Consider the following 20,575-nt stretch of genomic DNA (forward strand, 5'->3'; position numbering starts at 1 on the left):
CCACAAGGGTCCTTATAAGAGAGAAAGAGATGTGAAGACAGACAGAGAGAGCGAGAGATTTGAAGATGCCATTGGCTTTATAGAGGAAGGAGGGGACAGTACCAAGGAATGCAAAAAAGGCAGCTCTGGAGCTGAAACGCCAAGGGGCGGGGCTCTCCCTGAAGCCTTCTGGGGGTGGGGGTTTGGCCCTGTCCAGAATTTGTTTTCATCCAGTGAAACTCATATCTGACTTTGACCTCCAGAACTATAAGAGAATAAAAAGCCGTTATTTAAAATCACTGAGATTGTGATAGTTTATTACAGCAGCAATAGGAAACTAACACAGAAACAGACAAGCAGGCAGGAAGAAGGAGATAGATGTATGGGCAGACAGTCTGGAGGGCAGGCAGGAGTTTGGGAGGTGAGTGGAGATTCAGGGATGTTGGAGTGATCAGACCCAACACCAGGTTGTGGGAGTGACAAAGTCCGGCAGAGTCAAAGGAATGAGAAAAGACAGTTTGAGAGAGAAAGTGGGTCCAGGTTGCCAATGCTAAGTATGGAGGCTGTGAAGGCCCGGAGCTCTGGAAGCCCAGACTATTTATTGGTGATCGAACCAAGAAACAGGTGGTGAGAATGTGGGGGTCGAAAGAGCACATTGCATTAAGCACATGATTTACAACTGATGGTTTAGCATATGCTCTGCTACTTGAGATAATAGAGAGCAGGTTCTTTTAACTCAAGATACAATTGATCCTGGGAGAGCAAGAAGCAAGGAGCCAGCAGGTCCAGACACATTCCAGAGCCACGAGCCCTGGATTCTTTCCAAGTCATGAGGGGTTTTATGCCCTGGGCTTAGATGATGGTGCGTCAGGGTAGCCTTCCACCCTTTAGCACACAGTGTGGTGTTCCAAAGGCCACAAGGTGTTTTAGACACTGGACCCTCGACATGTTCCAAGACTCTTACATTATGTCAGACATGCAGAAGCCTCAGCTTCTCTCAACACCAAGTTTTTCTCCCAACAAGAGATACAGGTGGGTAGGAGACAGGTAGACAAGCAGGTAGGGAGCCTGGAGAAAGGTGAGAGAGAGAAGGGCAGGCAGACTGAGGGACAGGAGGCAGGACAGCAGGCAGGTGGGAAGAAGGGAAGGTGGGCAGATAGAAAGCAGGATATGGGCAGACAGACAGGAGCGGGGGTCAGGAAGACAGGATGGCAGGTGGAGGCCCTCAAAGCTGGTCCTTGTCCTCACAAGGGTTAGGGAGCCTCCTGAGACGCAGGTGGATTCCATTTTTGGACTTCAACACAAGTCGTGCCATGGGGATGGGGATCCTGGTGGGGTCAGGCAGCAGCTCGAAGCGGAGCAGGGTCAGGGCCGTGGCCACCTTCAGCTCGTTCATGGCAAATTGTTTCCCGATGCAGTTCCTGGGCCAGGCAGAGACAATGAATTGAGAAGAGGCCTCAGGCTCCATTCTGATCTGAGCAGGTTTTGGCCCCTGACCCCAGCCCTGGGCTGGGCATTCAGTGCCCAACCTCATGTGTCCAGCCCCTGCACACTTACAGCCCATGGACACTTCTACCCCATCCTGGCTTCACACTATCCCAAACCTTGGACAGAGCCGTCTTCCTGGGCTAGCTTCTAACTTCCATCTTCTACCTCTGCTCTCAGCAGGCCTGAAACCCTTATCAAGACAGGGCCAGGGCTCTAAGGCAGAGTCTAATCACATGAATAGATAAAGGGTTAATCAGTGGTTTGTTCACTCCTCCACAAACATTTCTTGTTCTTCAGTGTGGAGGTCAGTTCAGGTCCTGTAGGGTGAGGGTGGGCCACACTCTCAGGTGTGGGAAGCCCCATGTAGTGGGATGCACGGGGACCTGAATCCTCATAGGGGGCCCCTGATGGGTGGATTAAGGGAGTCAGAAGGGCAACGGGAGGCTTCTTGGAGGGGAACTGGGTGGGTGGTCCTCAGCTGTTGCCCCACCTGCCTCCCACTCCAGGGTCCGGGTTCCTGCCTAACCTCACTCCTCCATCCACCAGCCCCTGTAGCCTTCTAATTCTACCCCAGAAACATCCTTCTTTGCCTTTCCTCAGTCTTATCACCTGGACTTTCTGGATTTCTGCTTCCCCTCCCTGCACACTGAAGCCACAGCCCAGCTCAGACCCTCCCGCGCTCTGCATCATAGAGGGGACAGCATCCCAATGCCTCAGTTGGCAGACAAGCCCTCTATGGGCTGTTAACTCACCCACATTTTACCTGTCCAGCCCACGTCCTAGGCCTGTTCATGTGGAGATGGCTGAGAATGTCCTCCCTCCACCTCTGCCTGCCACATCCTCAAGGCTAAAGTCAGAGCCCAGCTGCCTCTCACTCCCTGCCAGCTGTGACTCTCCCTCCCAGCCCCCCAGGTAGCATTCGCGATTTATCCATGAACACTCACAGTCTCAGACAGCACCAGGGACAGGGACACTCGACAAGCCACTCAGTGAGTGAATGAGTGAAAGGATGGATGATGGAATGATGTGTGTCTGGAGCACAGGATATATTTTTGTACAACACATTTTTGTACCTTTTATCTCTGTTTTCTTATCACGCTGCACAGGACTTGACCCACAGAGGTAGGCTTAAGAAATACTTTTATATTTGAATGATGTTATTTAAGTTTTAAAATGAATAAAATAGAAGGAAATACACTGAGAGTAAATATAGTTCTGAGCTAGAAATGGAGCTTAGGAATGCTCTCCGGTTTTCTAATGGCAGCGACATGATTTGCAGGCAATGTTTAGGAAGACTTTCTCATGCTGGGATAGACAGACCAGTGCTGGAGAAGGAGTTTCAGGAGGAAGCTTTTTCTTAAAGCCTGTTCTGTGAAAGTGAACTCACCATTTGAAGAAGTCACATAATTATTTCTTTGAACAAACTTTGTTTCTACTAAGAATTTGTATTGTTTTGCCTGTTTGTATGTCACAGGACAATTTCTGATGCCACGATGATTTCCACCGCAGCCATTCTGGAGTTTTCCTCTCCAGCTCAGCAGCTATTTCAAGTGTGTTTTATATTTCACATACCAGGAGTCTTCAAATGTTGTGCGTTATATAATAATTATTGTGCTTTTCTCTCCAAGACAGTGTACTGTTCACATTTTTGTGTTTTCGGCCAATATTGTGCTAAGTGGATTACAGGACTATGGCATAAAGATCCCAAGGTATGTACAGATTTGCCAAATGGGGAAATAGACATAAATATGTGAACACTATATAATGCAGTAACAATTTCATTGGGCAAGACAGAAAAATGTATGATATGACACACACTGTTGTAAAACTTTCTTCAAAGGGCTACCTTAACCTCTCCCTTATGTGGCTTGAAAGGTAGGACTTGCAGGTCATCTGTATTAGAAACAGACGCAAAAATTTCAATGATTCATCTCTATGGCAGACTGGTGAATTAAATAGGGAAAGTTGTGTGCAGCATTGAGGATGTGTGGGGAGAGAGAAATCTGCTGTTTACTATTCGTGATAACTGAGAAAAGCAAACAGCTGAAGTTGAATTCACTGGAGAATATCTAATTTTGATAATTCATATCCCTGAAGTGAGGAAAATATGTGAATATACTGAAGGGTGGAACATGCACTGACAGTGAATTCAGGCTGCCTATTTGAGGAAGCAGAGGGAGCAAAGTCTCCATGGGGTGCTCTGGAATGCCACCTTCCTTTTGTACAGAGACACCCACACCAGGTGCCTGACTTTCCCACAAGTACCAACATCTAAGGGCACATCTGAAGACGCCACATATGAACATCTGGCTCTCAAAGATCAGAGGGTTGACCAGAGACTTCCCTTATTTCTCTCTTCCAATTACCACACAGGACGTCTCACCTTGATCCTCCTGAGAAGGGCAGGAAAGCGTGGCTGTGTTGAGCAGAACCCGGTGCAAAACGGGAAGGGTCAAACACCTGCAGAGAGAGCGCCAGAGCCAGGATAGGTAAGGATCCAGCCCCTACTTGCCACCCACGAGGGGACAGGACTCCCAGAGGTGGAAGCAGGAGAAGGTATTGGTCTTGAGAGATCACCCCACTTCCTCCTCTCAGGGACTACATACCTCTGGGTTGGGCCACACTTTTGGGTTGTGGTGAAGGCCATAAATGGAGAGCATGACTGTGATACCTGTGGTGCAGGTTGGAAACAGAGAGAAGACTGATCATTCTCCCGGGGTGGCCTGGTACTTCAGCCAGCAGGGGCAAAAGAAGGCCCAAAAGGCCTACTTTCCACAAATTGTCACTTTGACTGGGATGATTCTGCCATTATGCAGGTGGGTTAGGCTTGACAAAGCATGTGAGTTCAGATGATGAATAGACAACCATTTATGCAGGAATGAGAAGCAAGAAAGAATCAGAGCATTACTGTTTAGAGTAAGTTCAGGGACATTTCACATTCATCAAATATCCTCCAAGGTCCGTTGCAGAATATACATGAACTCACTCAATATAACAGCGCTCCAAGGAAGACATTCTTTTGCTCTCAGTTTTCAGGGGAGATACCTGAGTCTCAAAGAGACCAATTGTCTTGTCTATGTTCACACAACTAGGTTATGGCAGGACTGGGACCAGAACTGGGGAGGTTGTGCCTTGGTGGCCCCAGATCTGGTCATCAGCTGCTCTCCGCCATCAACCTGAGAGTTCCTCAGAGACTGGACAACAGCTGACCCGGGAAATGAGATTCCTGATCAGCCTCTTTTGCACTGACCCCATGAGGAAAGAAACACATCCCTCTCTGCCCTTGTCTGATTCTCTTTCCAGCCCCGCACATCTCAAGGAGTAGAATTTTAGAGTTACTGACCCAAGGCCACATTCGGAGATTAACATTTATTTCTTGAACTTTTGGTGGGTTCAAGCTCTCGGCCAGACATTTCAAATTCTTAATCCTAAATACAAAGTATGTTTTTGATTTTTTTAATACAAAAGGGAGACCCAGAGATGTGCAGAACTCTGAAGCACACATGGATTTCTGACCCACCACATGTCCCTGTGGAGAGTTTAGGCGAGAGGGTGGGGGACGTTCATACCTTTGGGCAAGGAGCGCCCATCAGGGAAAGTGACAGGAGTGCTGAGCTCTCTGCTAATGCCTGGCACCGGTGGGTAGAGTCTCAGTGCCTCCTTAATGCACATGGTGGTGTAGGGCATCTGGTCCAGGTGGTTCCTGAAACAAGCCCATCCTGAACATCAGCAAGGCCTGGGCAGACCAGGGGCTTCCCCTGTAGAGAAGGCATGGAACCCCATCTTTTGAGCCCTCACTCACCAGGTGATGGAGGCTCCATCACCCAGGAGGCCATGGATCTCTTCCCGGCACCTCTCCTGATGCTTGGGGTGTGTGGCCAGAGCATACAGAATCCAGGAGATCCCACTGGCTGTGGTGTCGTGGCCCTCGAACATGAATGTATCCACTTCAGCACGGAGGTCCTTGTCTGACAAGATGCTCCCATTCTCCATCTGGGAAGACCGTGGTGAAAGTGCAGGGCTGTACTTGCTCTGTACTTCTGGGCAAAGACTCAGGCCTCTCCTACACATACTCACTTTGGCCAAAAGGAGGATGTCCAGGAAATCCAAGTGCTTCTTCCTCTTGACCTTCTCCAGCTCCCCCTCCTTCTGTAGTTGAGCCTTCCTCAGTTGGATCACTTGGTCTGTACCAGAACAATGGTTACCAGGCAGAGCTGAGACCATCAGCAGCCCCCAGGAGGCCTAGCTGCCCAAGTGCCCCCATGTGGGTGTCTGGTAGATATCAGCATGAATGTGAGTGTGGGTGCAGGGTCAGGGGTAGAAGCTCTAGTACTGTGTGAGGCAGGGCACCCCTTCCTCCAGTGGCACAGTTCATGAAGGCCCCGTTTGAATGCCGTTTGGACAGGGTTTCATTCAGTTACTTCCATGTGGGGACATTGATAAACTAAGGCACAGAATCTGGCCCCTCACATCTCGGCTCCCAGCCCCTGAGCAAGGGAATTCCCCAGACTGAGTGTGTTCTGGCTTCTGCAGGGTTCCTAGGGGCCTTTTCTGCCTGAGGAGTCAGGGCAGGTTCTTCCACTGTGCCTGGGAAAGGCCGGGAGACAAGAGGAAGAGACAGAACCTGTGTGCTGATGGGCGAGCTGGCAGGCGCGGTGTGTCCAGCGGCCAGTAGAGGTCAGGCTGTAGATGGTGTCATTCTGGTGAAAAACATTCCTCACACGGGAAAAAACCAGGTTGTTCAGGTCACTAATGGCCTGGATGTAGGACTGAGAATCCCTGCGGGAGAGTATGAGGAAGAGACCATAGTAGGGGTGGGCCCATTACCCGGAAGTAGAATGGGGTCTGAGAGGAGGCAGCCTCAGATAATGGGGACAAGCAGCCTTGAGGCAATGTTTCTTCTGTCTTACAGCCCTATTATCCTTTGGCCTTTGTCAGATGGTATGAACAACCAGGGTCTACCTGTGCTAGGAATTAGGCATCTGTTCCTGAGACTTTGTTTGGTCAGGACTGGAATTAGAGTTTGGTCAGAGACTGACTCTTCCTTTGTGTGGAGGTGAGCCTTCACGCTCCCCCACCTGCCCCTCAGGTATGTGCACTCCGCTTGATAAGAACAAGGGCCCTGCAACTGGAGGGTTAGCACTGACCTGTCCACCTGGATGCTGCCCTGGTGGCTGAAGGCACACTTCATGATGGTGTCCAGGGTCATCAAGGAGACGTGCTGAAAGACCTCCAGAGGGGAATCCTGGCCAAGGAGCTTTTCCCATTTGTCCTGTGGTGGGAGGGGGCATGAACCTTCTTAATCTCCAAGAAGTGCTTTGCTAATAAGGCCTGGCTTTTTCCTGTACCTGCAGATATCTTGTTTTTTCCTGTAGCTTGCAGATATCTTGGTTGGGATTGTTCCTTTTACAGAGCAGATGCATTGTAGAAACTGGGACTGTAAAGCCAGTGTTGGTAAATTGACCCCTAATTCTTTTCATTCAACATTAAACAGATCCTCTCGCAATAGCATGGATTAAGTATTGAATTTTGAGATTCAGTTAGGACATATGGTTGTGAAAATTTTGTTGTTATTGTTGTTCTGGGATAAATAATGGGGGACTCTTCAGTGTTCTGAGAGCTGAGCTAGTTCTGAGGGACTAGTAGGAAAGTTTCAGTGCCAAAGATAGCTTAAGGGGCTAGTATGGGCATTCTGTTGTAGAGAAAACAGAGACTTCAATTCTTTTCCATTCATCAAAATTTGCTGGGCACAGTTGGGTGAGAAATCAGAGTCCTGATCGGAGATGATGCTATGGCAGATATTGCTCTGAGAACATAGACCTGGTGTTCATTTCCTTCCAAGGGTGGTTTAAATCTATGCAGAAACCTGGGGCCCCAGGCTAGAGCCCGGGTGGGTGACATCTTGGCCTGTCCATGCTGCCACTGAGGCTGCCATTGCCCAGGCCAGCCAGCATAGGAAGTCCTGCTGTCCAACAAGATTGCACACTCCTCCAGTCCCTTGTGCTGAGGGTTTCAAAGTGGGAGGAGAAGGGCCTTGTGTTCACCACGAATCTCTATTCCTATGGTGGGGAACAAAGTGTGGATCTGACCTGATGCCTGGGTGTTCTCCTACTTTATACAACTCTGGGGAACCCTCTACTCTCACAGCAATGACATGAGAGTGTTGTTCCATGTGTCTATGTCTACAGCCGCCTGTGGGACACAGGGTTGAGAGTGGAGTTCGTGAGAGTGTGTGCTGTGCGTGGGTGTGGGGAGAGCAGAGAGACATGGACTCACCAGCATCACTCGTACAGAGTCGGCCATGAGCGCCACGTAGGCCTTCAGGATGTCATAGTGGAAGGCTGGGGTCAGCATCCGTCGGTGCTGGAACCATGTCTGCCCATTCAACAGGAGCAAGCCGTACCCTAAGGTAGACATGAATGTGTGTATGTGTGTGTGTCGGGGGCTGCACAGACCTAGGGATGACTGGTGACAATTTGGGAGGGAGAAAGGTGGCTTCTTGGGGAGAGAACTATCCAGAAGAAGCCACATCATGGGCAAATGTAGGAAAAGGAGGTACGTTCCAGGCATGCGAATTTTCTGATTGAGCTGCTACATCCATGTGATTATGATGTGAGCTGTGAGATAAAGGTTGAAAAGGGTTGTGGGCAGATGTGAAATAAATGTGAGGCCAAGGATGTCTGGAGAGAACTGAGACAGGAAATGGAAGAAGCTGAGCCTCAGGAAGGTTTGCACCAGCATTAGGAAGAGGTGAGGGTCTTGTTAGAAGAAGGAAATGAGGGCCGGGAGTGGTGGCTCAAGCCTGTAATCCCAGCACTTTGGGAGGCCGAGACGGGCGGATCACGAGGTCAGGAGATCGAGACCATCCTGGCTAACATGGTGAAACGCCGTCTCTACTAAAACATACAAAAAACTAGCCGGGCGAGGTGGCGAGCGCCTGTAGTCCCAGCTACGTGGGAGGCTGAGGCAGGAGAATGGCGTGAACCTGGGAGGCGGAGCTTGCAGTGAGCTGAGATCCGGCCACTGCACTCTAGCCTGGGTGACAAAGCGAGACTCCGTCTCAAAAAAAAAAAAAAAAAAAAAAAGAAGAAGGAAATGAGGCTTGATTTGGGGATGGCCCCTAATCTGTTGTTTTCTGTGAGCCAAAGAAATAACTCAAACCTAACTAGGGAGTGGGCTGCAGCCCTAGTTTGCACACATACCAATCCATGGAGCCAGGAATCTGTAGGAACCATGGGATTTCGGGTCTGAAAGGTAAGAAAGGGCTTTATAGGAAACTAGGAGCTACTAAGCAAGGCAGTCTCAGAGGCAGCCATCAGTTCTTGGTGTCTGTCAGTTGGCAGTTTGACCCATGTCATCTCCCACTTCTATTTCTATGCTGAATATCAGTGTGAGCTCAGGAAGACAGACTCAGTGTTCCATCAGGAAAACACCCAGAGGGCTAGGAAGGTGAACTGGTGAGACACATAGGCTAGGTCTTCAATGACAATGAATAATACAGAGCCATGGGATTTTCTACATTGATGTTTTCCTAGTCACCTGCATACCAGGACAGGCAACAATTAGAGCTTCGAAACCCAAGTCAATGTGGGTATGAAATTTGTTTTACAGATCTGGGGCAATTTACATTTCAGAGAACCTCAATTTTCTTAATAGAGAAATAGAAAAAAGAATAGAAAATTCAGCCCCACATACTGTTTTAAACATTCACTATTCAGTAAATATTTTTGACTACAGCCTGGGCATGGTGGGCTTGGTGGATGCATGGGAGAGGTTTCAGATATTGATGTTTGAACAGCCATTCTCTTCTGGAATTTTACAGACCCAGGGGCATGTGTCAAGAGGGAAGAGACATTGCAGTTGGGATGGGAGTTCTATCTCACCTGATCTCCCCAGAATCACCTTCATATAGTCAGGGTCATGGAGCTGGACACGAGCTTTGCCTCCCCATAGCCAAAGAGGACAGGCACTTGGGAACATCTCCACCCATTTCCGAATCCTTTGTAGCTCCTGGTCCTGTTGGAACTGTCAATGAGGGTAGACAGATGAACACTTTCATTTACTTCTAGTCTTTGCAGCAGGAGTGAAGGGCAGGACAACCACAGGAGCCATGTAGCAGAGGTTAGGGATTTAGATCAATTTCTGATGACTTGAGCTGTAATCCAGATTCTTGTTCTCTCCCCAGGACTTGACATTAGGCCAAGTGCTATGAGCCCTCACTCAATACTGCCAGCAGAAATTTAAGTCAGCCTTTGTCTTCATGTTGTGTAAAATCTCTGGAAGTCCTAAATACAACAATTTCCATGGGCTATGTGCATAACTCATATTACTTGATAAGTAGATTTGTAAAATGATTTAGTATATTTAGAGAATAAAATGAATTAATGCAAACATTTAAAATTACACAATAATTTTATATAATCATACTTGTTATATTTTCAATATTATCCCAGCATATATGGTAAATATTTGTTAAGATAAAATAGCATTTGGGATGTGTATGGCTAAGCAAAAAAAGACTAACTATAAAATTGTGTGCATAATAGTATTCTACATGTTGAAAATGTGCAGATTTATGGGATAGAGTCTGGGTATATGCATATGGTGCTGGTGTTGGACTATAATTTTGAGATTTGAGTTTCTTATTTGTATTTTCATTTATCAATGAATTATGAGCTCCCTGCCGCCTGCAGTCATCTTTCTAAACTCTTCGATGTGGATCACAAAGCCCTTGGCTTTCTGGCTTCAACTTCTCTTTTCTTGCCTCCAGCCCTGCTGGCAATTCCATCATCACCTGTTTGTTTCAGCTCCAATGCCAATGCCACCACTGCTGCTGATTCACACACCTGCTCACTCTTCTGGGCCCTGGCACTTGCTCTTTTCTCTACCGTAAATGCCCTTCCCCTCTGCCACAGAGCAGCCAGCTCTCCTCAGCTTCCAAGACTCAGCTTTGCTTTAATCTCATCTGGAACCCTCATAGACATTGGGTCCTAGTGATGTTCCATGTAGCCAACTCTTCTTTATTTCAACTGCTTCTAGTAACTCAAAGCAACTGTCTACCACATAAGTATCTAATGTCTGCCCACCTCCTTCTGACAATCATATTCTCCAGCTCTGAGGCAGTTTGCCCTACTGTGGGACAGGCTCCTTCATTCGGCACACGCTTACTGCGCACACACTATGTGCCCAGTGTGGTTCAGGCACTGCATTAGGACACAGCTGTGGTCCTTATCTGTGTGGAATTTTCAGTCTAGTTGGGGGGTAAGGAAGATTAGAGGCTGTGCAGTAGGGGATAATGGACATGAGATGAAAGGAAGGATAAGCATCTGGGGAAGCTTTGAAGAGGGACCTAACTCAGAACTGAACATTAGAAAACTCTTCCTCACTCATTGAGTCATCATCTACTGAGGGACTATTGGGTTACAAAGATAAATCTGAGATGGTCTCTCCCAGAAGAAGCCCACACTTATGACACTGCAGAAAAATAACCGAGTCAAGTTAACACTGCTCTGGCCTCTTGAGAAGGATAGCCCATAGAAAAAAGGGTTGGCCCTTCACTACTGGGAGGCCCAGGAGGCCTTCTTGAAGGAGGTAGCTTGGTGCTGGGCCTTGACAGATAGATATGAGTGAGAAGATAATTCCAGGTAGCAAGCACAGTGTGATCAGAGGCCTAGAGGTTGAAATGCATAGGCAGGTAGTGAGGTAGTGAGTAACATATGGTGAAGGAGGAGAATGGGAAAGAAGGCAGAGTGGTATTGGGACCAGTCCATATAGGGCTTGAACACTGTCAGGTCCCCACATTGGTTCTGCTCTGCTGAGAACTATGTTGCCTCCTTTACTGAGAAACAACAGGCCTCAGCTCCCTGCAACCTCTATCTCCACTTAAGTATGTTCAATTCATAGCACCTTGGTGAGTCCCTCTCCATGCAGCCCCTTACCTTGCTCTGTTCCTACCTTCCCCCCTCCCCATGCAGGGATAGTAGTGCACAGGGGATGGGCTGTGTCCCTCCTCAGCCCTCTTGCTGCTCCTTTCTCTTTTTCCTCTGTTCCTCTACACTTGGCATGTCTAATCTTTTGGCTTTCCTAGGCCACATTGGAAGAAAAAGAATTGTCTTTGGCCAAACATAAAATACACTAACACTAATGATAGCTGATGAGCTCAAACAAATTGCAAAATAATCTCATAATGTTTTAAGAAAGTTTATGAATTTGTGTTGGGCCACCTTCAAAGCCATCCTGAGCTACACGCAGCCCCATGGGGCATGGGTTGGACAAGCTTGCTCTACACACCTGAGCTGACCATCAAGGTGTGCCAGGATTTTGCTGATTGCTGGGGCACAGGGAGGGGATGACATGCTCACATCCAGGGAGCTCACAGTCCGGGTGTGTGGGAGGAGAGCCAGGAGGTCAACAGACACTGTTCAATGTGCAACTCAGACACCAGTCTCCTCACCTGGAGAACATTGTGCAGGCTGCCCCCTTCATGTGTACCCACAATTGTCAGGTTTTCAGGTCCTAAATCACGTGTTGTGGAAATTCCATGAGTCTTGGGGAAACTTACTTAGCCAGTTGGTTCCCTACACCAGCAGATCTCTGCCTCGGATATCCACCCCAGCAGAGTGAGCTCTTTTCCTACAGTCTGGCGCCTTCTCAAATTCCTGCCTGTATTCTTCACAGACCATGAACTCCTCACGGCACGGATTCCTCAGATGGGTGTCTGTGCTCCCAGGCAAACGCAGGGCCAGGCAGAGGGGATGGCATTGAGTGACTGGGCAGGGAGCATCTAGAAGCCTTGTTCTTTGAGAAAAGCCAAGACTCATGGGGTAATCAGCCTGGAGACAATCAGGCATTGCCCTCCACATGCAGGACTGCCAAGACACACTTGATATCTGCAGAAGGAGGGCATGGGTATAGAGCTGAGGCCCAGCAGGATGGGCTTCATGGGAGGAGTGAGCTCGTCATGACTGGGACAAGCTGACACTAGAGAGGTAGGCTGGGTGTTCCTTTGAGGCCTCATGTTTGTTACAAAACAAGGCTTTTCTCTATGGATTTTGTGACCAGGATCTCAGAGCCCCATCCCTCTTTGCCCTCCCACTCCCCCATTGAGTTCCTCCCTACCTTCTGGAAGTGCCCGAAGAACCAGTGGGAGGGAGGGCACGGGAACTGCTGGAGGGCTTTGAGCAGCCACTGCCTGTGCAGGTAGAGCTGAGCAGCCTTGATCAGCAGCAGAAGCAGAATGAGCAGGGAGGTCACTTGGAGGATCCCGGAGACACTACCCAGGAGTCTGCTGGGGCTCAGCACAGAGACACTCATGGTGTAGCACCTGCTGGATCTCTGAGTGCCCCTACCTCTCCCTGCCCACCCCTGTCCACCTGTGCTGAAGTCCTGGGAGGATTGTCCCGCCCACTTGTGGGGAGAGTGAAGGGGGAGGGCAGAACTTGGACCTCAGGGTTCATAATCGATTGACTATGGATCCTAGTTCCTACGATCCATATGTTCCTAGGGGAACAATGGAAGAAAAGCTTCATCAGCTGTCTACCACATTCCCCTGTCCATGTACCTCACAAATATTTAATGAGCATTTACTGTGTGCCAGGCACCGCTGTGAGGAAAACAGACTTGAATGCTGACCTCAAGGAATTTACATTCTGCTTTACTACATTGCAATAATGTTCATTCAGTAGCACTTTTTTCTGTTATACATTCAAAGAAAATTCTCAATATGATATGTACATTTAAACTTAACATTAACCAAGTCCTGAATCATTACTTTTATCTTATTTAAATCTAATTTTATTTACCGTAAAAACCACTTCCATCTATATATTGAGTGAGGAGTGGGAATTACGTCTTTCTGTTAACTGGATGATGATATGGGCAAACAGATGCTAATATGGCAGCTGTTCAAGTACTTTATTTTATTCCATTGGGGAGATTGGTTTCATAACATCCATAGCATGATTTTTTTCTCAGTTCATATACATGACAATTAAAAAAATTCTACATAATGTTAGTTATGATTTTTTTCCCCCATTGATAGGTTTACTTTCTGTACCGGAGAAAGTCCTAGAGCAATTTTAGACCTACTTCAGTCTAGTACTATAGCCACAGCAGGAGCATGTTTATCAATTCTCTTTCATCTTAAATAGTATACAATTACACAATCAGAACTTTGCACTCTGTTCAGGAGCCCTGGCTACTTTGTTGAGAACAATCTGTAGTGAACAGAAATTAATATTTAAAAAATGATTGCTTTGCCAACCTCAAGTAAAGTAGGTTAAATAGTAACTATTGCTATGAATTAACCCTCCCTGGCATTTTTACATGCATATCTGTGCATGAGCATTCTTTTTTTTCATCTTTTTATAATTTAAACTTTTATATTAGATTCAGGTATGTATGCAGGTTTTTTACACTGGTATATTGTGTGATGCCAAGGGTTTGGATACAAATGATTCTGCCACTCAGGTAGTGAGTATGGCATATATTAGTCAAATTTTCAATGCTTACTCATATCTGTACCTACCCCTCTAGTAGTCTCCAGTGTCTATTGTTCCCATATTTATGTCCATAAGTACCCAACACGTAGTTCCCACTTATAAGTGAGAACATGTGGTATTTGGTTTTCTGTTGCCGTGTTAATTTGCTTAGGATGATTGCATCCCAATTCATCCATGTTGCTGCAAAGAACATGATTTCATTACTTTTTGCAGCTGCCTAGTATTCCACTCTGTATATGTATCACATTTTCTTTATCCAGTCCACCATTGATGGACACCAAGCTTGATTCCATGTCTTTACTATTGTGAATAATGCTGTGATGAATGTACAAGTAGAGGTATCTTTTTGGTAGAATAACTTATTTTCTTTTGGATATATAGCTAACATTGGGATTGCTGGGTCAAATAGTAGTTCTATTTCAAGTTCCTTGAGAACTCTCCAAACTACTTTCCACAGTGGCAGAACTAATTTACATTTCCAGGAAAAATGTATACACATTAAGTTTTTTTTCTGCAGCCTAGACAGCATATGTTGATTTGAAACTTTTTAAAAAATTTTTATTTTTTAAAATTATACTTTAAGTTCTAGGGTACATGTGCACAACGTGCAGCTTTGTTACATATGTATAAATGTGCCATGTTGGTGTGCTGCACCCATTAACTAGTCATTTACATTAGGTATATCTCTTAATGCTATCCTTCACCCGCCCCCTCCCCACAATGGGACCCAGTGTGTGATGTTGCCATTCCTGTGTCCCAGTGATCTCATTGTTCAATTCCCACCTATGAGTGAGAACACGCGGTATTTGGTTTTCTGTTCTTGCGATAGTTTGCTGAGAATGATGGTTTCCAGCTGCATCCATGTCCCTACGAAGGACACGAACTCATCCTGTTTTATGGCTGCATAGTATTCCATGGTGTATATGTGCCACATTTTCTTAATCCAGTCTGTCACTGATGGACATTTGGGTTGATTCCAAGTCTTTGCTATTGTAAATAGTGCTGCAATAAACATACATGTGCATGTGTCTTTTTAGCAGCATGATTTATAATCCTTTGGGTATATACCCAGTAATGGGATGGCTAGGTCAAAAGGTATTTCTAGTTCTAGATCCTTGAGGAATCACCACGCTGTTTTCCACAATGGTTGAACTAGTTTACAGTCCCACCAACCATGTAGAAGTGTTCCTATTTCTCCACATCCTCTCCAGCACCTGTTGTTTCCTGATTTTTTAATGATTGCCATTCTAACTGGTGTGAGATGGTATCTCATTGTGGTTTTGATTTGCGTTTCTCTGATGGCGAGTGATGATGAGGATTTTTTCATGTGTCTGTTGGCTGTATGAATGTCTTCTTTTGAGAAGGGTCTGTTCACATCCTTTGCCCACTTTTTGATCGGGTTGTTTGTTTTTTTCTTGTAAATTTGATTGAGTTCTTTATAGGTTCTGGATATTAGCCCTTTGTCAGATGAGTAGATTGTAAAAATTTTCTCCCATTCTGTAGGTTGCCTGTTCACTCTGATGGTAGTTTCTTTTGCTGTGCAGAAGCTCTTTAGTTTAATTAGATCCCATTTGTCAATTTTGGCTTTTGTGGCCATTGCTTTTGGTGTTTTAGACATGAAGTCCTTGCCCATACCTGTGTCCTGAATGGTATTACCTAGGTTTTCTTCTAGGGTTTTTATGGCTTTACGTCTAACATTTAAGTCTCTAATCCATCTTCAATTAATTTTTGTATAAGGAGTAAGGAAAGGATCCAGTTTCAGCTTTCTACTTATGGCTAGCCACTTTTCCCAGCACCATTTATTAAATAGGGAATCCTTTCCCTATTTCTTGTTTTTGTCAGGTTTGTCAAAGATCAGATGGCTGTAGATGTGTGGTATTATTTCTGAGGGCTCTGTTCTGTTCCATTGGTCTATATCTCTATTTTGGTACCAGTACCATGCTGTTTTGGTTACTGTAGCCTTGTATAGTTTGAAGTCAGGTAGCATGATGCCTCCAGCTTTGTTCTTTTGGCTTAGGATTGTCTTGGCAATGCGGGCCCTTTTTTGGTTCCATATGAACTTTAAAGCAGTTTTTTCCAATTCTGTGAAGAAAGTCATTGGTAGCTTAAAGGGGATGGCATTGAATCTATAAATAACCTTGGGCAGTATGACCATTTTCACAATATTGATTCTTCCCATCCATGAGCATGGTATGTTCTTCCATTTGTTTGTGTCCTCTTTTATTTCACTGAGCAGTGGTTTGTAGTTCTCCTTGAAGAGGTCTTTTACATCCCTTGTAAGTTGGATTCCTAGGTATTTTATTCTCTTTGAAGCTATTGTGAATGGGAATTCATTCATGATATGGCTCTCTGTTTGTATGTTACTGGTTTATAAGAATGTTTGTGATTTTTGCACATTGATTTTGTATCCTGAGACTTGGCTGAAGTTTCTTATCAGCTTAAGGAGATTTTGGGCTGAGACCATGGGGTTTTCTAAATATACAATCATGTCATCTGCAAACAGGGACAATTTGACTTCTTCTTTTCCTAACTGAATATCCTTTATTTCTTTCTCTTGCCTGATTGTCCTGGCCAGAAATTCCAACACTATGTTGAATAGGAGTGGTGAGAGAGGGCATCCCTGTCTCGTGCCAGTTTTCAAAGGGAATGCTTCCAGTTTTTGCCCTTTCAGTATGATATTGGCTGTGGGTTTCTCATAAATAGCTCTTAATATTTTGAGATACATTCCATCAATACCGAATTTATTGAGAGTTTTTAGCATGAAGTTTGTTGAATTTTGTCAAAGGCCTTTTCTGCATCTATTGAGATAATCATGTTGTTTTTGTCTTTGGTTCTGTTTATATGCTGGATTGTGTTTATTGATTTGCAGATGATGAACCAGCCTTGCATCCCAGGGATGAATCCCACTTGATCATGGTGGATAAGCTTTTTGATGTGCTGCTGGATTCAGTTTGCCAGTATTTTATTGAGGATTTTTGCATCGATGTTCTTCAGAGATATTGGTCTAAAATTCTCTTTTTTTGTTGTATCTCTGTCAGGCTTTGGTATCAGGATGATGTTGGCCTCGTAAAATGAGTTAGGGAGTATTCCCTCTTTTTCTATTGATTGGAATAGTTTCAGAAGGAATGGTACCAACTCCTCCTTGTACCTCTGGTATAATTTGTCTGTGAATCCATCTGGTCCTGGACTTTTTTTGGTCGGTAGGCTATTAATTATTGCCTCTATTTCAGAGCCTGCTATTGGTCTATTCAGGGATTCAACTTCTTGCCGGTTTAGTCTTGGGAGAGTGTAAGTGTCCAGGAAATTATCCATTTCCTCTAGGTTTTCTAGTTTATTTATGTAGAGGTGTTTATAGTATTCTCTGATGGTAGTTTGTATTTCTGTGGGGTCGGTGGTGATATCCCCTTTATCATTTTTTATTGTGTCTGTTTGATTCTTCTCTCTTTTCTTCTTTATAAGTCTTGCTAGTGGTCTATCACTTTTGTTGATCTTTTCAAAAAACCAGCTCCTGGATTCATTGATTTTTTGGAGGGTTTTTTGTGTCTCTATCTCCTTCAGTTCTGCTCTGATCTTAGTTATTTCTTGCCTTCTGCTAGCTTTTGAATGTGCTTGCTCTTGCTTCTCGAGTTCTTTTAATCATGATGCTAGGGTGTCAATTTTAGATCTTTTCTGCTTTCTCTTGTGGGCATTTAGTGCTAGAAATTTCCCTGTACACACTGCTTTAAATGTGTCCCAGAGATTCTGCTATGTTGTATCTTTGTTCTCATTGTTTTCAAAGAATATCTGTATTTCTGCCTTCATTTCGTTATGTACCCAGTAGTCATTCAGGAGCAAGTTGTTCAGTTTTGATGTAGTTGGGCGGTTTTGATTGAGTTTCTTAGTCCTGAGTTCTAGTTTGATTGCACTGTTGTCTGAGAGACAGTTTGTTATAATTTCTGTTCTTTTACATTTGCTGAGGAGTCCTTTACTTCCAACTATGTGGTCAATTTTGGTGTAAGTGTGATGTGGTGCTGAGAAGAATGTATATTCTGTTGATTTGGGGTGGAGAGTTCTGTAGATGTCTATTAGGTCTGCTTGGTGCAGAGTTGAGTTCAATTCCTGGATATCCTTGTTGACTTTCTGTCTCATTGATCTGTCTAAGTTGACAGTGGGATGTTAAAGTCTCCCATTATTGTTGTATGGGAGTCTAAGTCTCTTTGTAAGTCTCTAAAGACTTGCTTTATGAATGTGGGTACTCCTATATTGGGTGCATATATATTTAGGATAGTTAGCTCTTCCTGATGAATTGATCTCTTTACCACTATATAATGGTCTTCTTTGTCTCTTTTGATCTTTGATGGTTTAAAGTCTATTTTATCAGAGACTAGGATTGCAACCCCTGTTTTTTTTGTTTTCCATTTGCTTGGTAGATCTTCCGCCATCCTTTATTTTGAGCCTATGTGTGTCTCTGCATGTGAGATGGGTCTCCTGAATACAGCAAACTGATGGGTCTTGATTCTTTATCCAATTTGCCAGTCTGTGTCTTTTAATTGGACCATTTAGTCCATTTACATCTAAAGTTAATATTGTTATGTGTGAACTTGATCCTTTCATTATGATATTAGCTGGTTATTTTGCTCACTAGTTGATGCAGTTTCTTCCTAGCATCGATGGACTTTACATTTTGACATGTTTTTGCAATGGCTTGTACCTGTTGTTCCTTTCCATGTTTAGTGCTTCTTTCAGGATCTCTTATAGGGCAGGCCTGGTGGTGAGAAAATCTCTAAGCATTTGCTTGTCTGTAAAGGATTTTATTTCTCCTTCATTTATGAAACTTCGTTTGGCTGGATATGAAATTCTGGGTTGAAAATTTTTTTCTTTAAGTGTGTTGAATATTGGCCCCTACTCTTTTCTAGCTTGGAGAGATTCTGCCGAGAGATCTGCTGTTTATCTGATGGGCTTCCGTTTGTGTGTAACCTAACCTTTCTCTCTGGCTGCCCTTAACATTTTTTTTCTTCATTTCAACTTTGGAGAATCTGACAATTATGTGTCTTGGAGTTGCTCTTCTCAAGGAGTATCTTTGTGGCGTTCTCTGTATTTCTTGAATTTGAATGTTGGCCTGCCTTACAAGGTTGGGGAAGTTCTCCTGGATGATATCCTGCAGAGTGTTTTCCAACTTGGTTCCGTTTTCCCTGTCACTTTCAGGCACACCAATCAGACGTAGATTTGGTCTTTTCACATAATCCCGTATTTCTTGGAGGCTTTGTTCATTTCTTTTTACTCTTTTTTCTCTACACTTCTCTTCTCACTTCATTTCATTCATTTGATCTTCAATCACTGATACTCTTTCTTCCAGATGATCGAGTCAGTTATTGAAGCTTGTCATTTGTCACGTAGTTCTCCTGTTATGGTTTTCATCTCTCTCAGTTCTTTTAAGGACTTCTCTACATTGGTTATTCTAGTTAGCCATTCTTCAAATCTTTTTTCAAGGTTTTTAGTTTCTTTGTGCTGGTTACGTAGTTCCTCCTTTAGCTCTGAGAAGTTTGATAGACTGAAGCCTTCCTCTCTCGACTCGTCAAAGTCATTCTCCATCCAGCTTTGTTCCATTGCTGGCAATAAGCTCCATTTCTTTGGAGGGGGAGATGCGCTCTGATTTTTTTGAATTTCCAGCTTTTCTGCACTGCTTTTTCCCCATCTTTGTGGTTTTATTTGTCTTTGGTCTTTGATGATGGTGACGTACTGATGGGGTTTTGGTGTGGGTGTGCTTTCTGTTTGTTAGTTTTCCTTCTAACAATCAGGACCCTCAGCTGTAGGTCTGCTGGAGTTTGCTTGAGGTCCACTCCAGACCCTGTTTGCCTGGGTATCAGCAGCGGAGGCTGTAGAAGATAGAATATTGCTGAACAGCGAGTGTTGCTGTCTGATTCTTGCTCTGGAAGCTTCGTCTCAGGGTTGTACCCTGCCGTGTGAGGTGTGAGGTGTGAGGTGTGAGGTGTCAGTCTGCACCTAGTGGAGGATATCTCCCAGTTAGGCTACTCAGGGGTCAGGGACCCACTTGAGCAGGCAGTCTGTCTGTTCTCAGATCTCAACCTCCATGCTGGGAGATCCACTGCTCTCTTCAAAGCTGTCTTCCTTTTGCTAAGAAAAGGAATTCCCTTCTCCCTTGCACTTTCCAGGTGAGGCGATGCCTCGCCCTGCTTCAGCTCTTGCTGGTTGGGCTGCACCCGTGGACCAGCGCCAACTGTCTGACACGACACAGTGAGATGAACCCAGTACCTCAGTTGAAAATGCAGAAATCACCCATCTTCTGTGTCGCTCACACTGGGAGCTGGAGGTTGGAGCTGTTCCTATTTGGCCATCTTAGGATTTTTAAATTAATCAAAACTTTTTAATAATAGCCATTCTGACTTGTGTGAGATGTGGTTTTGATTCACATTTCTGTTGATTAGTGATGTTGAGCATTTTTAAAAAAATATTTGTTTCCTGCCTATATGTCTTCTTTAGAGAAGTGTCTGTGTCTTTAATGGGGTTGTTTGTTTTTTGCTTGTATTGGAAATTCTGGCCAGGTAAGAAAAAGAAATAAAAGATATTCAAATAGGAAGAGAGGAAGTCAAATTGTCTCTGTTTGCAGA

General features: G+C 44.9%; 1 protein-coding gene across 13 annotated transcripts in view; it reads right to left on the reverse strand.

The window, feature by feature from the left end:
* Window positions 1–268: 268 nt before the first annotated feature.
* The window catches only part of CYP4A11 (cytochrome P450 family 4 subfamily A member 11), a 28,682-nt gene continuing 8,375 nt past the window's right edge, over window positions 269–20,575 (reverse strand). The window contains exons 1-12 of one of the 13 annotated variants that reach the window (XR_013402288.1): window positions 12,586–13,043; window positions 9,351–9,492; window positions 8,670–8,714; window positions 7,744–7,871; window positions 6,615–6,739; window positions 6,092–6,246; window positions 5,545–5,651; window positions 5,270–5,460; window positions 4,991–5,170; window positions 4,074–4,168; window positions 3,851–3,927; window positions 269–1,400 (exon numbers count right to left, since the gene is read on the reverse strand). Coding sequence is in view for 7 of the 13 variants with exons in the window: in XM_077958096.1 (XP_077814222.1) it covers window positions 1,205–1,400; window positions 3,851–3,927; window positions 4,074–4,138; window positions 5,037–5,170; window positions 5,270–5,460; window positions 5,545–5,651; window positions 6,092–6,246; window positions 6,615–6,762; window positions 7,671–7,871; window positions 8,670–8,714; window positions 9,351–9,492; window positions 12,586–12,780 (1,656 nt within the window). In the remaining 6 variants the exon portion in view is untranslated. Of the gene's footprint in view, window positions 1,401–3,850; window positions 3,972–4,073; window positions 4,233–4,930; window positions 5,171–5,269; window positions 5,461–5,544; window positions 5,652–6,091; window positions 6,247–6,614; window positions 6,763–7,670; window positions 7,872–8,669; window positions 8,715–9,350; window positions 9,520–12,585; window positions 13,044–20,575 lie in introns of those variants that run through there. The other 12 variants (XR_013402289.1, XR_013402293.1, XR_013402290.1 and 9 more) reach the window with 12 other exon arrangements.

This window comes from Macaca mulatta, chromosome 1, assembly GCF_049350105.2.
Source record: "Macaca mulatta isolate MMU2019108-1 chromosome 1, T2T-MMU8v2.0, whole genome shotgun sequence".
Taxonomy (NCBI): domain Eukaryota; kingdom Metazoa; phylum Chordata; class Mammalia; order Primates; family Cercopithecidae; genus Macaca; species Macaca mulatta.